The following is a 20,869-nucleotide window of genomic DNA, read 5'->3' as shown; positions in this document are numbered from 1 at the left end:
TATAAAATTTATATATGGGGCAGCCCAGGTGGCTCAGTGGTTTAGCGCCACCTGCAGCCCGAGGTGTGATCCTGGAGACCTGGGATCGAGTCCCGCGTCGGGCTCCCTGCATGGAGCCTGCTTCTTCCTCTGCCTGTCTCTGCCTCTCTCTCTCTCTCTCTCTCTGAATAAATAAATAAATAAATAAATCTTAAAAAAAATAAAATGTATATATATCATGTGTGTAAATATATGTATATAATTACACACACACACACACACACACACACAAATGTACAAAGTAAGTTTAGACCAGAGTTTCTCCATAGCATGGTTGGGCCAGATAATTCTAATTCATTTTTGAGGAGAGAGATCTATCTAGTGCATTGTTTGGTCTTCACCCCCCAGGCTTCCACCCACTAGGTGCCAGTAGCTTCCCCGCCCTCTCCCTTGTTATGACAACCAAAAACATCTCCCAACATTGCCCAGTGTCCCCACGGGGCAAAATCATTTATTCTCTCCCATCACCCCTCCCCCCACACACTGAGAACTACTTGTTTAGGCTTATATTATGACTTGTATGGTTTATCTTGGCCTAAAAGAATTTGTCACACTAATCATGTTTTTTTTAAGTTGGTTGATACAGAGAGAGAGAAACTTTCACCTGTGGTATGCATTTGGATTTTTACCAAATAAACACTTAGGCCCAAAACTCTTCCAAGAAATGTAGTCATTGTTTCTTTCTATTGCTCAAAATAAATGAGCTCTTAAAGTACTTTCCTTTATACCATTTTCTTCAGAACTAAAAAAATGTATTATGACTTCAGATTTTATGCTTATTTATTTTAAAGATTTTATTTATTTATTCATGAGAGACACACAGAGAGAGAGGCAGAAACACAGGCAGAGGGGGAAGCAGGCTCCCTGTGGGGAGCCCAATGTGGGACTCCATCCCAGGGATCAGGATCTAAGCCAAAGGCAGACCTCAACGGGGGAGCCACCCAGGTATCCCTTATGCATATTTAAATAAGGCCTAAAATTTCAAGCCCTGAGGACATAGCATGCCTAAATTGTGAGACCTTTAAATAAAGGTTTTAGTTTCTCATCCTGGTTTGTTACAAAAGTTACTCATAAAGCTTGCTGACAATGTTTACTTAAAAGTTTTTAACCCAGATGGCTATTGAAGGATCACTAGAATACCTTATCATTGTTACTAATAATGGCTTCTGATTTATAATAATATTTTTCCCTCAGTATGAGTAGTTTTCTTTAAACAGACAGGGGTAGTGAATTAAACACTAAAAATTTTTTAAACTTTCTGGTTAGAAAGCAAGAGCATCCAACTTGTAAATTATTGTCTAAACGCAATGGACAGTTTTGCAAAGTTTTAAAAAGACATGAATGTCTTTCTAAAACATACTTATTAGAAAGTGTAGACTGTAGAACTTTGGTAAAATTCAGTGGAAGATAGTCTTTCTTGACTTCCATCCATACAAAGTTAGTTGCCAAAAAATTTTTAATAAGGAGTTCTTTGATGTGGTAGTTTGGCAAGACTTTATGTCAGGTCTGTAGTTCGAGTATTCATGGTATTGGCTGCTTACTGTGGGCATCTTTGGTTAGCCATTTGGTTTGTTCATGGGTGAATTTTAATATTTTAGGAATTGCTCTTTTAATGCATACAAAATTTTTATTTTCCTTACAGCAATATTTATAGACTCATTTATATCATAATGCAGATTTTCTCTTCCGCTGTCAAAAAAATCCCATTGTGCAGGGGAGGTATTTGTGGGGTATGTGTGAATGGTATCTTTGATTCCTAGTCTGTCTCTATTCATATGACTCCTTAAATAATTCTACCAAGTTAATATTTCTTAGGCAGAATTCAGATTATGTCTTCATCTACCCCATGTCCCTTAGTAGTTCCTCACTTTGCAGGTTATTTCTTCCTTCCCCACTTTATTTCTGCAAACCCCACAAAGCTGGACTTTGGTGCACATGCTTTCCTTCTCTGGAACCTGTTTCCTTGTGATTCCTTTCCCTTCCCTCCTCTGGGTGGTTCAGAGGTACTGCACGCTCACCGGTTTACCTTTACATTTTGTATTATAACTTATGTAGGATATTTGGTTTGCCCTCCTTACTAGAGTCTAAGTCTTAGAGAGGACTGCATGTGAACTATCCTTGTACTTCACAACATGTGCTGTGAGCTCTGTTCAAAAACCAGTATTGTGGGGCAGCTGGGTGGCTCAGGGGTTGAGCAGCTGCCTTTGGCTCAGGTCGTGATCCCCGGGGTCCTGGCATGGAGTCCTGCATCAGGGTTCCCGCAGGGAGCCTGCTTCTCCCTCTGCCTGTGTCTCTGCCTCTCTTTGTGTGTCTCTCATGAATAAATAAATAAAATCTTTAAAAAACAAAACAGAACACTCTTGTAATGCTGTATTTGGCTAAATCTTTTTCCTACAAGGGCTGGTGCTCTAAGACCATACTGACTTGTCTTTATACTTATTATGTCTTTTTTTTTTCCTTTAGTAGCTAACTATGCAAACGAGTGGCTTTTATATTAATCAGAGACAGCAAAAAAAGAGGGCTGTGTTTGTGGCACTGGAATAATTTTAAAGGGATCAGAGCAATCACCAAAGGGTTTGACTAATTAAATAATACACAAGTTAAGTACAAAAGCTAGCTTTGTAAAATTAATCTGAAATAAATGAAAAGAGAATGTGGAAAACAAACATGACATTGATGATAGTCTACTTCATTCCCCACCCCTCTCCCCTTCCTTCCTTGACAGACCTCAAAGACAAGGCTTTTGTAGTTTAGCACAGGAGCAATAGCCAGAAAACCAGATGTGATCCCACAATCTTTCTTTTAAATTTTAAGTCTAAAAATAATAATAATAATAATAATAAAATTAAATAAATAAATAAATTTTAAGTCTAGAAATCAAGACTTCAAATCTTGATGTTTGCTGCTGAGCACAAACAGACCTATGAACATGTGTCCTGACTCAAGACTTGAAAACAGCTATAGTAACAGACTAATTCTAAAGTGTCTCCATTGTGTTCTCAGCTCTAATATTCCAGGATTCTGGGTGAAAATTCACTCACCGTATTTTAATTCATAGAATGGCTCTTATGCTGTCATTCCATCTTCATCCCTCCTTCCCGGCCATCAAATTTTTTTTTTAATTTTTATTTATTTATGATAGTCACACACAGAGAGAGAGAGAGAGAGAGGCAGAGACACAGGCAGAGGGAGAAGCAGGCTCCATGCACCGGGAGCCCGACGTGGGATTCGATCCCGGGTCTCCAGGATCGCGCCCTGGGCCAAAGGCAGGCGCCAGACCGCTGCGCCACCCAGGGATCCCCCAGCCATCAAATTTAAATTTCAGTAATAATAGAAACAATTTAGGTTAAAGAAGGTTTCTTCTTCATCTTCTTCTTCTTTTTTTTTTTTTTTTTTTTAACAGATTAAGGCACCTCTGGGGTTTTATTCTCTTATATATTTCTCTCAGTGTGGATACAGCACACTTTCAAAAGATAATCCAAAATGTAGCTCAAACTGTAATCCTTGTTAATTGCAATGGCTATGTGTTATGTGCTTGGTGCTGTTATACAAATAGGAATTAGAAAACAACCTCACTTCACAGGGAATTAACTAAATGGTGCTAAACCGGTTACTGGGAGAGGTGCTCCAAGCACTGCTTTCATTTCCCCATAGAGTTTCCCTGGGGTGGGGGAGATGTCTGGCGCCACAAAAGGAATTAGGCTCTGGTTTGAACAGAGACCTTCAGGCTAGTAAATTTATTTTAAGAATGTGTTGCCAGAGATCTAGTAAATTTATATAATGTGTTGCCTTCAGGCAGTGCATGCAAGAAGTCTTGCTGCACCAGGTGTTTTGTTTTGTATTTTTTTTCCTTTCCCCAGAGGCAGGAGAAGGTGTGGATCTTCTTGACAAAACTTAACTCAGCTTTTGATAAAGCAGTTATTGTTTCTATGAAAGTATAGGGTTTGGGGGATTCTTAAAATTCTATTTGTTGGGGCCCCTGGGTGGCTTAGTTGGTTAAGAGACCAATCTTGATTTCAGCTTAGGTCAGGGTCTCAGTGTTGAGACTAAGCCTCATGATGGGTTCAGCGTTCAGCAAGGAGTCTGCTGGGGAATCTCTGCAGTCCACCCTCTACACCCCCAGTCGTGTGTGGACTTTCTTTCTCTCTCAAATAAATAAATAAATAAATAAATAAAAATAAATAAATAAATCTTTTTTTAAAGATTATTTATTTATTTGAGAGAGAGAGAGAGATTGAGAACAAGCAGGAGAAAAGGGCAGAGGGAGAAGCAGACACTCGGCTGAGCAGGGAGCCAGACTCTTGTCTGTTCAATATTGAACAATATTTGAAATCACAGTTTAAATAAAAAGTCCACAAGACTAGACCTGAAAACCCCTAGGTTTTACTTCTCTTCTGCCAATGGCTGCTTGCTAATCTTAATTAAATCACAGCTTTCTGGATCTTGATAAAATGCAGCTGGGAGAAAATAAGCAAATATGAAATCCAGCCTTCCTTCTTGCTCCAAAATGCTTGAAGTTTATATTTGTATTGTTCACCTGCATAATTATTTCTTGAATTAGTTTATGTCCTTATGTCCTTGTTTAAAACACAGAATCACACTTTGTTTTTCAGAACAAAGTTTCCTTGGCCGCTCAGAGCACAGCATTGAGAGGACTAAGTTAGCTTTTAATTTTGATTGCATCTAGTAACCTGCATGCTGTAAATGAGAGCTCACCTTGCAATTATATGTTTGCTTTGTCCTTTGTCTTCTGTGGATGTACACCTGAATTCCTTGTCTGGGCCGTGCATACCAGCAGGGGAGGCCTTCATTCCACTGGATTTAAACTTCTAAATAAGAATGCAAAGTTTTGCACCTTTAAATTAAGTTTAGATTAAGGAAATATTTTTTTAAGCCCAAGGTTAGGAGATGTAAATTCATTGTTCTCATTTCTTTTTTGTTACAGGGGCTGAAAATAAATACTTTCCATTCCTTGTGGGGGGTGGGGAGGATGGGGTTGGGGAGGCGGACAAGCTGAATGAAACAGGGAAGATTTCTGCAGGCTCAGGCTTGCCCCTCTGACCTAGCTGTGCCCTGACGGAGCACTTCATTCAGCCTGGAAGCGTTTTCCTTCCAGCTTCCTGGCTTTTCGCTATGGCCCCATATTCATTCATAAAACAAGCGGGTCTTACTAGTAGCTCCTGTTAACTTTTCTATGATTCAGCCTCAAATATTTGGAAACTCTCCTTAACACCCCTTTGTTTTCCCACCAGATTCTTGCCTTTTGTCGGCCTCACTTCTCATTAGCATGAAAAGGTTTGCTGCTGGTAGAGGGAAACACACTCAGATCACCAGGTTTGCTTCTATTCTGAAGCACTCATTTGTAAAGGGAATTAGAGCAAATTAAAATGAAGTTGGAGTCATCTGTAAATAGAACACAGACCTAAATGAAGTTAATCTGGTTACTCAGAGGAAGTATAGAAAGAATACTAGCAGGCTGCAAGTGAATCCTTGATCTATCACATACTTGGTTAAGGCTAATAATTTAGCCCGCAGTATTTTCCTTTTTCATAGAATGTCGGAATGCCTCATTGGCAGGGTTATTATTGTGACATGCATTGAGATGATGTGGGTATTACCAAAATGACGCTATGACTCCGTTGTGTCCAGCCCTCCCCTCCGAGTGTTTTCAAGGTCCCCAGTGCAGACCTAATATTCAGCCCGTTTACACCTGTACTAGATTGAGTTCCAGTTGTTTTTGGCCAGGATCTCTTATGATTGGTCAGTTCTTGTGTTGTGCCAATTCTGGTTGGTCAAGCCCATACTTCTACTCAAGGGTGTTTCCCATAAAAAGTGCAGCCCTATGATGTCACCACAGCTCTGCCTGGAATCCCAGTATCTGTGTCCCGCTGCCCTGCCGCAGGGACCTGCATACAGCCCCAGGAGCCACCAGGCCTGGGCGCCAGTGGTGAACTTTTCTGTTGTTGTGTATCAAATGAAGAGGATGTTCAAAAGAGCCCTGCACTGAACCTGGTGTGAAAGAGATTAAGTATCTCTTTAAATTTCCACTTATGAGGGGCACCTGGGTGGCTCAGTCAGTTATGCCTGTGCCTTCAGCTCAGGTCATGATCCCCGAGTGCTGGGATGGAGTACCACGTCGAACTCCCTGCTCAGGGGGAGTCTACTTCTCACCTTCCCCCTCTGCCTTTTCCCCTGCTCCTCCTCTGTCTCTTGCTTACACAAAGTCTCTCAAATGAATAAAATCTTTCAAAAATAATAAATTTCCACTTACGGTTTTCTCTTTTCGTGGGAACCAAAAGTTCATTCAGAAGCCTGGGCATGAATTAGAGATGATTAACACCCTCACACTTAATTCTGAATCTCTACTTTGCCACAATGTTAAAGACTTTGTACAGAGTCTACATTATTGTGGCTGACACATCCATGTCTATTACTTTTTTTTAAAAAAGATTTTATATATTTATTCATGAGAGACACACAAAGAGAGGCAGAGACATAGAGGGAGAAGCAGACTCCTCGCAGGGAACCGGATGAGGGAGGGACTCAATCCCCGACTGGGAATCACGCCCTGAGCTGAAGGCAGATGCTCAACTGCTGAGCCACCCAGGTATCCCCATCCATGTCTCTTACAATGAGCCCTCTCTCCAGAAGCTCCTTTATAGCCCAAAAAAGTCACCTTCCATAGAGTCTGTCACTTCAGTTCTGCAAACAAACATGGATAGGCATGAATCCTGGATGGGAGCTATGCTTAAACCGAGATCCCAGAACAAATTATTGTGAGATTCTCTAGAGGGATTAGGAGGTATTTTGCACCAGAACTCATCCTGTGTATATTGTTGTCCTATAGGTTAAAAATTATCGAGGTGCCTTGCTGGCTAAGTCAGTAGAGCATGTGACTCTTGATCTTAAGGTTGTGAGTTACAGCCCCACATTGGGCATGGAGCCTACTTAAAGTCATCCTGTAAATTCTCTCTGTATGTTCTCAGAATATGGAGGGGAGCCATATGTGTATTTATGCCATCTCCCATCATTGAATGTCAACTCTCAGGGGTAAGGGGAGGGATGTTTCAAAGCCAAGTTGACTTCAGCTTTGCATCCGGGATTTTCAGTAAACTTTGAAATCCACCTAAGGACTAAAGGACAGGGCTCTAGGAGCTCTTAAAGTTTCTTGTGTGGAAGATTCTAAGGCAAAGCAAAGTTTAAAAGATCATCCTAGGGACATCTGGGTGACACAGACAGTTAAGTGTCTGATTCTTGGTTTCAGCTCAGTTGGTGATCTCAGGGTCATGAGATCGAGCCCTGCGTTGAACTCCACACTCCTTGGGATTCTCTCTTTCCTCTTCCTCTGCCTCTGCTCACATGCTCTCTCTCTCTCAAATAAATAAATAAATCTTAAAAAAAAAAAAGACCATTCTAGTACAGAAATGGCAATGAAATAAATCCCTTATTTTAGCTTTAGTTTTTGATTTTCACTATAAATAGTAACACAGATGTTGATGGTACCTGCATGGTTGTTAACCACTGTCCTTGCCTTCTAAGGCAAAGGAACAAAACTGCTTCAAGCTCTAGTCACCTAATTTTCCCAGTAAATGAGGTAATACCATTGCCTTCATCTTTTCTAATATAAATATCTATTTCTATCGCTCACTTAGAAGACATGTCCAGCTTTTTAAAATGGCTGTACAGTTGATTCCCAGTTTCAGCTTTCAGTTTGAACTTTATTCTGGGCAAACAAAAAGTTAGCAAGCTAGAAAAAGCTAACCAATAGAATTATGCTCTATCAGTAACTAACTTTTCTCCAAGAAAAATACTTGTGAAAACATTTTTAAAAAATTGTCAAAGCTAAATGGATACCCAGAAATTACCCTGACCAAAACAAGTCAGAGGTATGGCATTAGTTTTGTATTGAAGATGTGTAATTTGTCTTTAGAGAAAGCAGGCAGCTCTGTGTTCTTAGGGGGGGTTAATTGAAGGTTGTGATTCTTTGTTATTCTAAAAAAAAAACAAAAAACAAAAAACAAAAACAAACAAAAAACAAAACAAAAAAAACCTTATTGTGTTCCCATTGAAAAAGAAAATGAAGAATCCTAAAGACCAGCTGGAAAAAGTTCAAAAGAGGTCTTTTCATCAAACCCTTAATGGCTTTAGTGTCAGGGTTTGGGGACAAAGCCTATGGGAGTGTGGTTATCAGCTGTCAGGCACCTGTTGTTATGGATTTATGACACAGCTAGGGACTTTAGCTTGTTTCCAGTGAGACGTTGAGACTCGTTCATTGTGCATCACAGATGACAGAGTCTGTTCTAGAAACTAAACAAAGTAATAAAATAAGCCCCCAAAATGAAATTAAATAATAAAGTAAGTAATAAGTAAAATTGCAGTAAAAATTTGTCAATAGCTTACGTTAATTTCACCTACAATTTCACATTCAGTAAGCTGCAGCGATTGCTAGTCAAAGTATTAACATTTATTATTCCCACATATCAAGGTTCTAGAGGAGTTTGCGTGGCATGTGATAAATGAATAAATAATGTGTCTTTTCATTCTTTAGATAAAATACAAAGTTCAACTGTGCAAGGTCAGTTTTAATAACAAGAATTGCAATAAACTGCAGCTTATCCCTTAGATCCCTGTACTACTCCTGCATGAGAAATAGTACCTAAGATTTTACAAATTCCAAAACGCAGTAGGATTCACATGAATATAAATCAGAGGTGATGTAGCATTTTACTTATTCAGCATTAAGCTTTATACACTTAACTTCATATTTTCTAGCAAAATATGTATTTATAAAGCCCAGGTTTAGAGTGAATGCTAAGCATTTAAAACAATTCTCCTAGCACATGTCACTGTACCAAGAGCGAAGTTTCTTGGTACTATTTCTGAATTTTATTTCAAATAAAATCTCGGGACGCCTGGTTGGCTCAGCGGTTGAGCATCTGTCTTTAGCTCAGGGTGTGATCCTGGAGTCCCAGGATCGATCCTGCATCGGGCTCCCTGCATGGAGCCTACTTCTCCCTCTGCCTGTGTCTCTGGCTCTCTCCGTGTGTCTCTCATCAATCAATAAATAAAATCTTAAAAAAAAAATAAAATAAAATCTCAAAGCAGCAGACATATGAAATCCTGGCAAACTTGTTTAGCTGTGTGTCTCTTGAAACCCTTGATTAACCAGTAACCTGGCACCTTCATTCATCTGGAACATAAGTATCAATCCGAGAAAATTTTATACGTTTGTAAGTAGAGATGAAGTTAGCTATTCCTAAAACCATGCAAGCTACTTCATAACGGAAGGAAAGGGTTAAATAGGTCCTGAATCATCAGTAATCCCTGGGGATGTCTAGATAAACACAAATCCCAGTGATTTACATTCATAGGTAATCATTTAAAACCTTCACATAGGGTTTAAGAATAGAAGTATGCAGGACGTTTTAGAAAGCCTTTATTAAAAACGATTACTTCTTTTTTTCAAACAAAAGACTCAGTACCAAAAGAGTTCTGTTACATTTATGTAGGATATTAATGTTGCCTGAGAAATGAAGCGCTACTGAATTTCTTTCAGGGATCCCTGGGTGGCGCAGCGGTTTAGCGCCTGCCTTTGGCCCAGGGCGCGATCCTGGAGACCCGGGATCGAATCCCACGTCGGGCTCCCGGTGCATGGAGCCTGCTTCTCCCTCTGCCTGTGTCTCTGCCTCTCTTTCTCTCTCTGTGACTATCATAAATAAATAAAAATTAAAAAAAAAATAAAATGCTGAATTTCTTTCAACAGAGACTGTAGAGTGTGTCTCACTCATTTAGTAAGCACTTCTCTAATAGTTAGGCAAAAGGAAATCTCTTCCCTCCTGGCTCATGTGTTGCAAAAGGGCGAGACAAAGTGAATAGACAAAAGAGTAAACATATATAGGATACGAGGTTATGGGAAGCACTGTGGAGAAAAAATTAATCAGAATATGGGCCTAGAGCACGCTGCGGTTTGCACTGGGGCTGTTTTATATAGAATGTGAAGGCCTCACTGATTAAATATTCCTAAGATATGGAATATTTAGAAGTGTGATATTTTCTGGAATATTTAAGGAAAGGATTAGAATCAGATCTTACAATTAGCTAAAGAGTGTCAGAATTTAGAGAAATAGAGAAACTGGGTGCTTTGTGATCTCTTCTTGGATATAAGGGAAAGAGCAATAAAGTATTCAGAACTATCAACTAAAATTCATTTGTTGAGCACAAGCGTTAACTGAAGAGGTCAGGTGTTTTTGCCCACAGTCAAAACTCAAGAATTAATTTATTATTGGTTTGTGTTGGCTGAAAAGCATTATGAAAAAAAGGGAATAAAACAAGCAGGAGTCACAAAGTAGACACTCTACTCCTAAAAATCATACTTATTACCTAGGTTTCCTCAATCCTTATTGTGTCGCAGCCCCTACTTTGGACTCAGAAACTAGGATGAATTTGACCAGTCCTGTCCCGAGGAACTCAGGCAGTTAGAGGAAGCACATACCGGCATGTGGACAAAGAATTATAATCACTGGGTAGAGAGGTAGAAGTAAACACAGCAGCAGAAAAGCTAAAGGTGTTCTGAGCAGGAGACAGAGCCTGTGCAAGCACCACCAGCATGTTCAGAGAAGTTGGGTGTGACTGGATGTTTCTGTATAGAAGCACCGTGACGTGAGTGAGGCTAGAGGTGTCAGGATGGACAAGGAATGACTTGGCACAGCACGACAAGAAGTTTGGGAAAAAATCTGGGGCTCGATGGAGTCACAATCTAAATGATGGCGAAGTGAGAGAGAAAACAAAGGTGCTTCCATATAATAATCAGTGAGAAATCCGAAATGTCTTCTTTGTTAATTTAATTGATCAAATGTTATTCTCGTCTTCCTTACCTATTACTTTTTAGAAGCAATGTTCCAAACAGTAGGACACGAACACAGTAATTTTAAAAATATGTCTTCCCTAAATAATTTCTGCTGCACTGAGTGTTCTTCTTCGTCAACTGATAACTCAAAGTCACTCTGACTTTTATGTTAAAAATTTCTAGCCAAGATGAACATTCTTTCGTGTACTCATTCTCTCGGTGTTTCCCCTTGTGCGGATTTTTTTGCCCTCAGTCCATTAAAGTCCTGAGGTTTTCCTGACTCCTTTCTTTTTCTCTAGAGTAGCTCTCTCTGTGTGAACTCAGAAGAGAAGAAACTAGAGTTAAAATGGTGCCTCTGGCTGTGTTTGTTATTTGGGCTTCTTCCCACTCTTTTCCAGAAAGACTTAAAAGACGTTACCAAGGCCTTTGTTTATAAACCTCACTTTACTCTGAAATAATTGGTGTAGATCAAAGGAAGTGGAGGGATACTGCAGAGTGATGAGCTGATAACCCTTCCTCCTCTCATGTTCCCGGCCCGCAGCTTTCTCCTGGAGAGGCCCTACACAGCTGGGCAGCTCCTGCTGGCGGGCTGGCTCCGGGGTGGTGGGCGTGGGGGTGGGGGCCCAGAGCCTTATCTGGAGAGGAGATGGAGTCAATGAAAAGAGCTGTTTGCTCTTAGGAGTGGAGTGGGGTAGAGCGGGGAAGGGAGGCGGAGAAGCGGTATTTGTTTTTTCTTAAGTGGTTATAATTAAAGCTTTCCACCCAATTGCTCGGTGAACCAGAAAAAGGTATTTGTGAATCTGTGTGTGTGTGTTTAACCCCACAAATGAGCCTTGAGACCCGCTTCAGAAAGAAAACCTGCTCTCCGGCGACACCTTGTGGAGTGTGGGTAATCCTGCAACTTGATGGAATTGCTTCTGGACGCCGCCGTGTGCCCCTTCCTTCCCGGTTGCTCCTTACCTGTGTGCTCCTTACCCATGTTGCCTTCTAAAGATCAAGGAATTTTGTGACGGATTATGTCGACTGTTGTATTTTTGTAGGACAGTCGCCGAACAGAAGCCGTATCTCCAGGTGTGCGCTCTGGAGCTGCGTGTCAAACCAAGTAACTATAGTGATTCTTAACGTTGCATCATTAAAGTCATCCGTGGAATTTTTAAGGTCATTCATTCAAGAAAGCACTGATTTGGGGCTTTAAATTTTTGTTTTCTAGGAGGAAACAAATTAACCAAGCAACATTTTCGTCTGAATTGGGCATGGATCTCCTTTGAAAAGGAATATTACCTGATCAATGAGGACTCCAAATTTCTAGATGTCGTTCTTAAACGTAGAGGGTTTTTGGGAGAGACTTCATTTATAAGTAAGTTTAATTTGCGCTTCTGTCTCAAAATCCCCCTTTTTCTAGTGAAAGTTCATAATTTTACCATGATTAAAATATGTTTAGTTTACTGCTCTAGATTTAAAGCTTAGGGGAATGTTGACATTTAAAGGTTCTTTAACTGCTAAAGAATCTGTCAAGAGTTTTGTGTCAAGGCTAAATCACAGAGACAAAAGGCTGCAAATATAGGAAATGTGTAACCAGTTGCATATACCTCTCCAAACCTTCTACCTACATATGATCTTTCTCTAAGGTTATTTAACCTTACAAAAATGACGGTAACCACTCATAAATTAAAAAGTTATAAACGTCACTAGACCTTAGAAGAGGCTTAGGCGAATCTGTAATTTAACCATAAGATACAAATCTGCAGGAATGTCAATGTAAAAATATATGAGGGCCACTTTAATAATAAGCAAATGAAAAAACATTCAGTAACCTATTACGCATTGAAGTGTAATTTACTATTTGTTGCATTAGAATGCTCTGCCACAGGTCACAAAAAGTTGCATAAAAGTACAAAAAATACATAAAAGATGTACATTATGACTTTTCTTCAGAACCAACAGTAAAATATTAAATACTTTTTTGCTGCTTTTCCCTTTTAAATCAAACTGAGAATCAAAAGCAAAAAAGAAGGGCTTTTTTCAAGCCAATCCAAGCTCACATTCAATTTCACGGAGGCATAAAATAGAGAAAAGTAGGTATATTGGTAACTTTAAAGACTAACATGGCACAAAATATTTGGCATATTGATGAAAAGTGATAGCACCCCAAGCAATCATATTATTTTTGGTATTGTGGGTTTTATAGACATCTAGGCTGATAGAATTTTCATGAGGTAAAAGAGCTTTCATTGTCAGCTAAGATAGGAATCTAGGAAAATGTTGGCAATAAAAAAGAATAAAAACTGAGCAATCCTGTGTTTGTCTGCAAAACAATTATTTGAAAATTTGCAAAAGCCTTAATGAGTAGATCCCTATGCACTCGCACATGCCCACTCACACACACACACACACACACACACACACAGCACAAACCATGCCTTAGCCACAGCCACAGTCCCCACCCACCCACCTTGTTCCCTCTGATGTTTGGATGCTGGATATTAATTACTCCCTTTTTTCTTAAAGAGTGCTTTTGTTTTTTAACTGTAGAAGAGGGATTTTCACACTACGGTCTGCGGATCTCTTAGGATTACTTAGCTCAAGGGGAACTGGTCCACCTGCAGACCTTCGGCAGCCAGAGCAGCTCTGCTTGCACGCACCTCTTCTCAGCTGTCATTTACACTCTCTGTGCCAACCTTTGAAAGCACAGGGAACACTCCTGTTGCTCTCTGGTTAGGAGCATGTTTTCTTTACACACACACACACACACACACACACACGTGCTCTGCAGACCAGGAATCTCATCCTGTTTTACTTATTGCGAGTGATGAGCCTTAACTGTGCTTTGTGCTTGAGAATAGGGGGAAAATAACTAAAACACAGAGAACCTTAGCAATTCTTAAGGATGCCTTCACCTATTTGCATTTTGCCTGAATTCCTGGTGGGTATACTCAATTTACTCACATACACAAAATCCACGCAATTCATGGAAAAGTTAACAGTTGAAAGATATTTTGAAATGGGAAATCTTTCCACATTTTTCTCTTCGTTTTCTTTTTAAAGCTGAATCCTAAAATGTCAAACAAGAGCTCTTTTTCTCTCCCAATGTTATTTTTTCTGTGAACTCTTATTTCCTATGGGTGGAGATGAGTTCCAGCTATTCTACAAAGGTTCTTAACTCTCCTTGGTTAACCTCACGTTACTTAGTAACCTGGGGAGATAGGAAGTTGGAAAGACTTCTGTGTGTGGCCCACACCCATCAATCACTGAAGATGGCAGTAGGATTCAAGCTGGGATAGAGAATAGAAGGCAGATTAAAGAGGAAGGCAGCCTCCAGGAAGCTCTACAATGAATGTGTTTCATGTTCCTGTTTCCTAAAACCTCCACTTTGACTTACGAACTTTTAGAATTAGATAGCTTACAAGATCTCTAAAGGCAGACTGTCACTTACCTTTAGGAGCACAGCTAGTAAACCATGAATTACATGAAGTGTATATATATATTTTTTTTTATCAGAGGTAACTTTTCATTTTATAACCAATATAACCCATTAATAAATTAAATATGTCTTTGCATTTCATAAGGGTGTTTGAATTTCAAAGATTTTATTACTGCCAGTTATTGAGCATTTACTAAGTAACAAGATACTTCATTAGGCACATTAGGTACTTTTACTTTTGTCTCTTACTCCTAACGACTTACTTTGTTTGCTGACTCAACCTGATATTTTCTTGAGTGCTTACTCAGTGCCAGGCATTGTGTTACATAATGGACTATGAAGTGGCCATCATAGCTGACATTTATTGAGTTCTTATTATGTGCCAGCCCTAGTGCCCAATACCTTACATAGTCTACCCCATAAGAGGAGTGTCTTGATAAACCCCATTATGCAGGTAAAGAAACAGAGAGGTTGTCAGATGTCCAAAGCTACCAAGGGGCAGAGCTGAAATTTGGCCCCGGAGCTAACTTTCTGAACTACCCCACGATGGTGCTTCTTAAATTCTCCGCAACTGAGGAGGTTCATAACCTGCCTGAGATCCCCGTGCTGCTCTGTGGCAGAGGTAGGGTATGAAATCTATTCTCTCCTTCCAAAAGTACCTTGCTTGACCTCTGTGCCATTTTTTCATGCCAGAGGAAAAGATGCAATTGTGGTTTCACTCAGTAAATCAAAGTAATATGTTTTGTTTAATAATTAATTCTTTTTGAAAAAAATAAAAGCGTAAGTTTAAGCCTAATTTGTAAGCTTTTTAATTTCCAGAATTCTTTTTGCCCCATCTAATAATGTTACTTATAACATATATGGTTTACCAGCTGAATATTTGTATCTCCAAGTAAGAGCATTTTTTGAGCATTGTGTGCACTTGAACTGTCCCATCCACCACATTATATGAAAATGTGGACTAATCTGTGGCCTCCACAGTCTATATGCCATTTCTTCATCCTTTATTAAAATGGGCACCTATGTAAAGGTCCTTGTGGAGTTATGAAGTATTTAGTATGTGTCTACCTACTCTCAGATTTTAATGCACATGAGTTTTTCCTGGATCTTGTTATAATGTTGATTCTGATTCAGTGGGTCTGGGATTTCTAAAATTCTGCATTTCTAATAATAAGCTCTCAGATGTTGCTTATGCTGCTAGTCCATGGATCACACTATAAGTAACAAGATAGATAAGCACTATACTCAGAGTAGGTATGTGTGTTAACTATAAAAAGAAAATCTTTATTTTTGATCCAAAACAAGTTTAGTATTTCATCTGTCTTATTTTAATCCTCTAAAAATATAACCTGTCCTTTTTAGTTTTATCTCATGTTTGAGAAGCATATCAACAATTTAAAACAACAGCCTTTTTCTTTTTTTTCACAAGATGAAGGGGCACCTGGGTGGCTCAGTTCAGTTAAACATCTGTCTTTGGCACAGGTCATGAGCCCAGGGTCCTGGGATCAAGCCCCTCATTGGGGTCCCTCCTTAATGAGGAGTTTGCTTGTCCCTCTCCCTCTGCCCCTCCCCCCTGCTTGTTTGCTATCCCTCCCTCTCTCTCTCTCTCTCTATCTCTCTTTCCTTCTTCCCCTCTCTCCCCCCCCTCAAATAAATAAATAAAATCTTAAAAAAATTGAAGTCCATTCCTCTTTGCTTGGCGAATCAACAGTTTTGCCTATTTATAACTTACGTATAATTGGGCATATTTTATAAAATCCACCCAAAAAATTATACATGTTTTTAGCAGCAACAGTGAGATTTGGTGTTATAACATACGATTTTTTTAGGTGGATAACTTGATATCACTTAGTAAGGATGACTAGTTGGAACTAGTGGAAGTTCCTTGTATTATACTCATTCCTTTTTGTCTTTAACTGCCTTTTGAATCCCAAGGAAAATTGCATGATTGCTAAAACAAAACAAAACAGAGAAGTGGGCAGTGGTTATCAGACACCAAATAAAAGATTCTTTGCCTGGCTCATGCCACTGGGGATAGATGGATCAATGAGCAGCATGTACACTGGAACCTCAGAATGATTCCTATCATCATCACCTTGGCAGCGAATTATGGTGGACCCAAGAGGTGTTGACAACCTGCCTGTGTGCATTAGGAACTAGAGAGCTAACAGGAAGTCTGTAACATTCAACAAAATATGTAGTGCTAAAATTCCTGATTCTGTGCACTTTTTCCTACTGACATTAAATAGATCATGTTTTACCTACTAATAAAAAGAAAATGCGGGACCCCTGGCTGGCTCAGGGTTGAGTGCCAGCCTTCAGCCCAGGGTGTGATCCTGGAGTCCCAGGATCGAAGTCCCACATCAGGCTCCCTGCATGGAGCCTACTTCTCCCTCTGCCTATGTCTCTGCCTCTCTCTCTGTCTCTCTCTCTCTGTCTCTCTCATGAATAAATAAATAAAATCTTAAAAAAAAGAAAATGCAACATTTGTATCTCAGTTGTTTTTCTGAGCTCTGTAAGACAAAAATATTTTAATGAAATATTTATTTTCATCTTCATTTTAAGATGAGACTAGCAGTAATGTTAGTCAGGTGAAGCAATAAATACACTAATCTTACATAAGGACTGTTATCTAAAAAGACAGAACAACTGTCTGAAACAATTAAATGAGAAATGTTAGAAAGACTTTATTTTCAGACTTTTAAATCTAATAGTTACAAGATTTTATTTTTCCCTATTAAAGCCTGTTTTTCCTACCAACTTCTCTCAAAATGCCAATGTTTAAAGAAATATGCTTGAAAATTATTAACTTGACTTGCTAAGAGGTTCTGATTCAGTACTTAGGGTCCACTAACACAAGTGCTACTGCAATTTTATAATTTTTCTATGACATTGAATTTGTTGACTGCTGACTATAGATAATCTACGATTTGAATACATGGTACAGTAATGTTAAAGATCCTCTTGTAATGTAGTGAAAAACTCAGAGATCCTTCAGCCTCCCCAGCTCACTGCAGTTGACCTTGAGTGAACCATCAGAGTAAGCCAAACGTACTACTTATAATAACTATAAATATTTAGCTCTCCCATTCTGTTCACATGGTTTCATGGAATTCTGAAGAGTTCCACAAGAAAAAACCTGGCTGTGGTCATGTTGAGAATCACTGAATTAGATTCTTCTAAGGGTCCTAGTTCCAGTAAATGTGTAGACAATACTGTAATTCTTTATTATGCTTGGTCATTTACGACTTTGATTATCAAAGAATTCTTGACTAACAGAGTTTCTTACTGGTTTATATTTTCTAGTTAGAGAATTTTTCTTGTTATTTATCAAATGACATGTGCAGCATAAACACATGGAAAAGTAAATATGAAGAGTTTTTAGACTGAACCAATTTGCAGGAGTGAGAATATTCACAACATGAATAATCAATTTACGGGGTCTTGCTTTATAAGAGGTTCCATCTAACACAAACATAGCTCAGAGAATATACAGGAAAACCATCATGAGGTAAGAATAAAACAATCATGAGCTGACCAACACACCTACAGGAGAACACTTTCACTGTGGAACCTGCACCCAATTGTCCATTTCATGGGATCAAAGCTGGATCTAGTGAAATGTAGGATAAAGTAACACAAAAAGTTAACAACAGGGAAAACCTAAATAATCTAATTGAAACTAAGAAAATGATACCATGTTTTTGTGAAGGTATTGGCACAAGAGATGGGACTGCAGAAAAAGACAAAGACTTCAAGGGCAAAGCACAGAAACAAGTACAGTTCAACCCAGGCCAGACCAGGGCAACCTGGAAAGTGCGGATCATGAGCGATGGGGAGCATGAGCAGTCGGAGACCTTCCAGGTGGTTCTCTCAGAGCCGGTGCTGGCTGCTTTGGAGTTTCCCACAGTGACCACAGTGGAGATCATTGACCCAGGAGATGGTAAGAGCTATCATCAACTTGTTTGTGTTGTTGCTGTTGGGTTTTTAATGACAAAATACCTTATAAAGGAAGTTTTAAATTCAGTGTTTCTGTGGGGAGAATGTTCTAGTCTAATGGGACCATATTCTCAGATATGCTGATGTGAAGGGGAAGCCAAAAACTAATAAATTAATAAGGGAAGAAATATTGTTCCAAGTAAATGAACCACAAATGCACATAGGATTATGAACATATTCTTTCTCTTCTAATTTTATCCTTTATTTTTTAAAATATTTTTTAAGATATTTATTTATTTATTCATGAGAGAGAGAGAGAGAGAGAGGCAGAGACACAGGCAGAGGGAGAAGCAGGCTCCGTGCACCGGGGGCCCGATGGACTCGATCCCGGGTCTCCAGGATCAGGCCCTGGGCCGAAGGTGGTGCTAAACCAGAGCCACCTGGGCTGCCCTAATTTTATCCTTTAGAAATGAATATTGCTCATCTCATTTTTTTGAATTGGTTCTTCACTTCTTAAGGTCTTTTAAAATTTCCTTTAAACAAATAGTTTAAGAATTAGACCATTTAGGGAGTAATTTGCTTCCCATAATATTTGATTGTTCAAGTTTCCTACATATATTTATGAGCCAGAAATTTTCATTTGGCCCATATGCTTCCACATTTGTTACATAAAACATATCCGACCTCTCCCCACTCTTCAGTGACTTGTGTCTTGTATTTTTGCTCTTAATTTATATCAGGTGATGCTTTTTTGTTAGGGTACACCTTTGGCTGATGTTGGTAAAAGTGAATCTCACTGCTTTTGTGTGTAACTTGACCTCTTCCCTCCCCCTGCCATACTTCTACAGTGCTGGCTTGTCTCAGTGCAGTCAGGGGGAAAAAAAAAAAGGAAAGAAAAGAAAAAGGTTGAATGGCTTTTTGAGAGTTGGCATTTATACAAAGGTTGGAGAGACTCTTCTAAAGCTGAAATCCTGTCAGAAGCCAGACGTGACTTTCTTTTCAACTGCCAGCCTACTTTATTTTGTCAGGCTGAAAACTCTTAAATTTTCTATGAAGATACAATCTACTGAGTACATGAAATGGAGATGTGTGGAAACCTCTGGGTTAAAAGACTGAACATAATTAGAGAGTGTAAGAGAAATGGGGCTCTGGTCTGTTTGTTTAACATCTCTCCTTTAGTTTAATTTGAAGTTCAATTATGTTTATACTTCCTTTAAAGAACAGTTGGCATTTAATTACATTTAGTTTTATCTGCACTATCTAGGTATAAATAATTAAATTTTCTTCTAGTTCTGAGTTTTGGATGAGTGCTAGCATAATAAACAAGCCCGTGGCAACTGTAATACGTATAAACTGGCCCATCAGTTAGAGCCTGTGTGAAGCCATTTCTTTTTTTGTTTCTTTCTTTTCTTTTTTTTTTTAAAGTAAGCTCTAGGCCCAGTGTGGGGCTTGAACTCATGACCCTGAAATCAACAGTCACATGTTCCACCGACCAAGCTAGCCAGGTATCCCTGATGCCATTTCTTGCATCATGCATGTCTTAAGTATTTTTGTTTCAGTTTGATTCCACAATCTCCATCCTTTACAGATGCACACAGAAAGTTCCAGTGGGGAGGGAAAAGTATGTGAAGCGTTTAGGTCGTGTTCTGGATGAGGAACTAACTTGAAACATCTGCCGGGGAAGCTTTTCTCCCTCTCTCCTTTTCCAGTTTCTCCCATAAACCACGCATTTCTGTCCAAAGTTAGGTGTGCAGAAGACCTAAACATGGTGCTGGACCTGTTCACCCTCTGTCAGACCAAGTACAGGAGTGGGCTCCAGAGCTAAGGGCAAACTCCAGACACCTAGCTTCCATTTTTATTCATAAGTCAAACCTGGTGGTACTAACAGCAAGTCCTTAAGGTGTAGGAAGAACCAAAACTCAAGGACTCAAGGTCTGAAGTTACAATGCCCTATGTGGGACTTATATGAATAACTTATCTAAGAGTTGGCCAGTATAGACTAGATGTATAGGATAAGTATTATATATGATCAACTCTGCCTTAGCTGAGGCTGCTATAGCAAAATCTAACACACTGGGTGGTATAAGCAACAGACATTTATTTCTCACAATTCTGGAGGCTGGAAGTCCTAGATCAAGGTGCCAGCAGATTCAGGCTTGTGGTCTGCTGCCTTCTTGCTGTGTGATCACATGTGGTTCTTTGGTGCATGTGAGTGGAAAGACTGAGAAAGAGAGAGATCTCTTCCTCTTGTTTTAAGGATACTAATCCCCAAATGAGGGCCTCACCCTTAAGACCTCATCTAAGCCTAATTACTTCCTGACCATTCCCACCTCCAGTAGCATAACTTTGAGAGTTAGGGCTTCCATGTATAAATTTCAAGGGATACATTCAGTCCACAGCAAACTTTAATAAAGAAAGAAAACTTTTTGTGAAATTTATACTAATGCTGTTGGAATAAATGACCTAAGTGATACCAGACTGCATTTCCGTTAGTTAATGAAGAAACTCATTGGAACTCATTGAACACCTGACTTGAATATTCCATGGCACTCTGTGTATTTTTTCTGATGAAGTGCTTTGATCATTTCTATGTTGAAATTTTATGTTTGGTAAAATCCTACTTC

The 20,869-nt window shown here is 39.3% G+C and overlaps 1 protein-coding gene across 1 annotated transcript in view; it reads left to right on the top strand.

Moving 5' to 3' along the window:
- Positions 1–20,869, top strand: part of FREM2 (FRAS1 related extracellular matrix 2) — a 166,105-nt gene that overhangs the window by 61,942 nt on the left and 83,294 nt on the right. The window contains 2 exon segments of the mRNA XM_038573169.1: positions 12,096–12,242; positions 18,019–18,249. Of these exon segments, the coding sequence (XP_038429097.1) occupies positions 12,096–12,242; positions 18,019–18,249 (378 nt within the window).

The sequence above is a fragment of the Canis lupus genome, chromosome 25 (assembly GCF_011100685.1).
Source record: "Canis lupus familiaris isolate Mischka breed German Shepherd chromosome 25, alternate assembly UU_Cfam_GSD_1.0, whole genome shotgun sequence".
NCBI classification, from domain to species: domain Eukaryota; kingdom Metazoa; phylum Chordata; class Mammalia; order Carnivora; family Canidae; genus Canis; species Canis lupus.
Note: the sequence above shows the minus strand (reverse complement) of the source record. Positions and strands in the feature narration are given on the sequence as shown.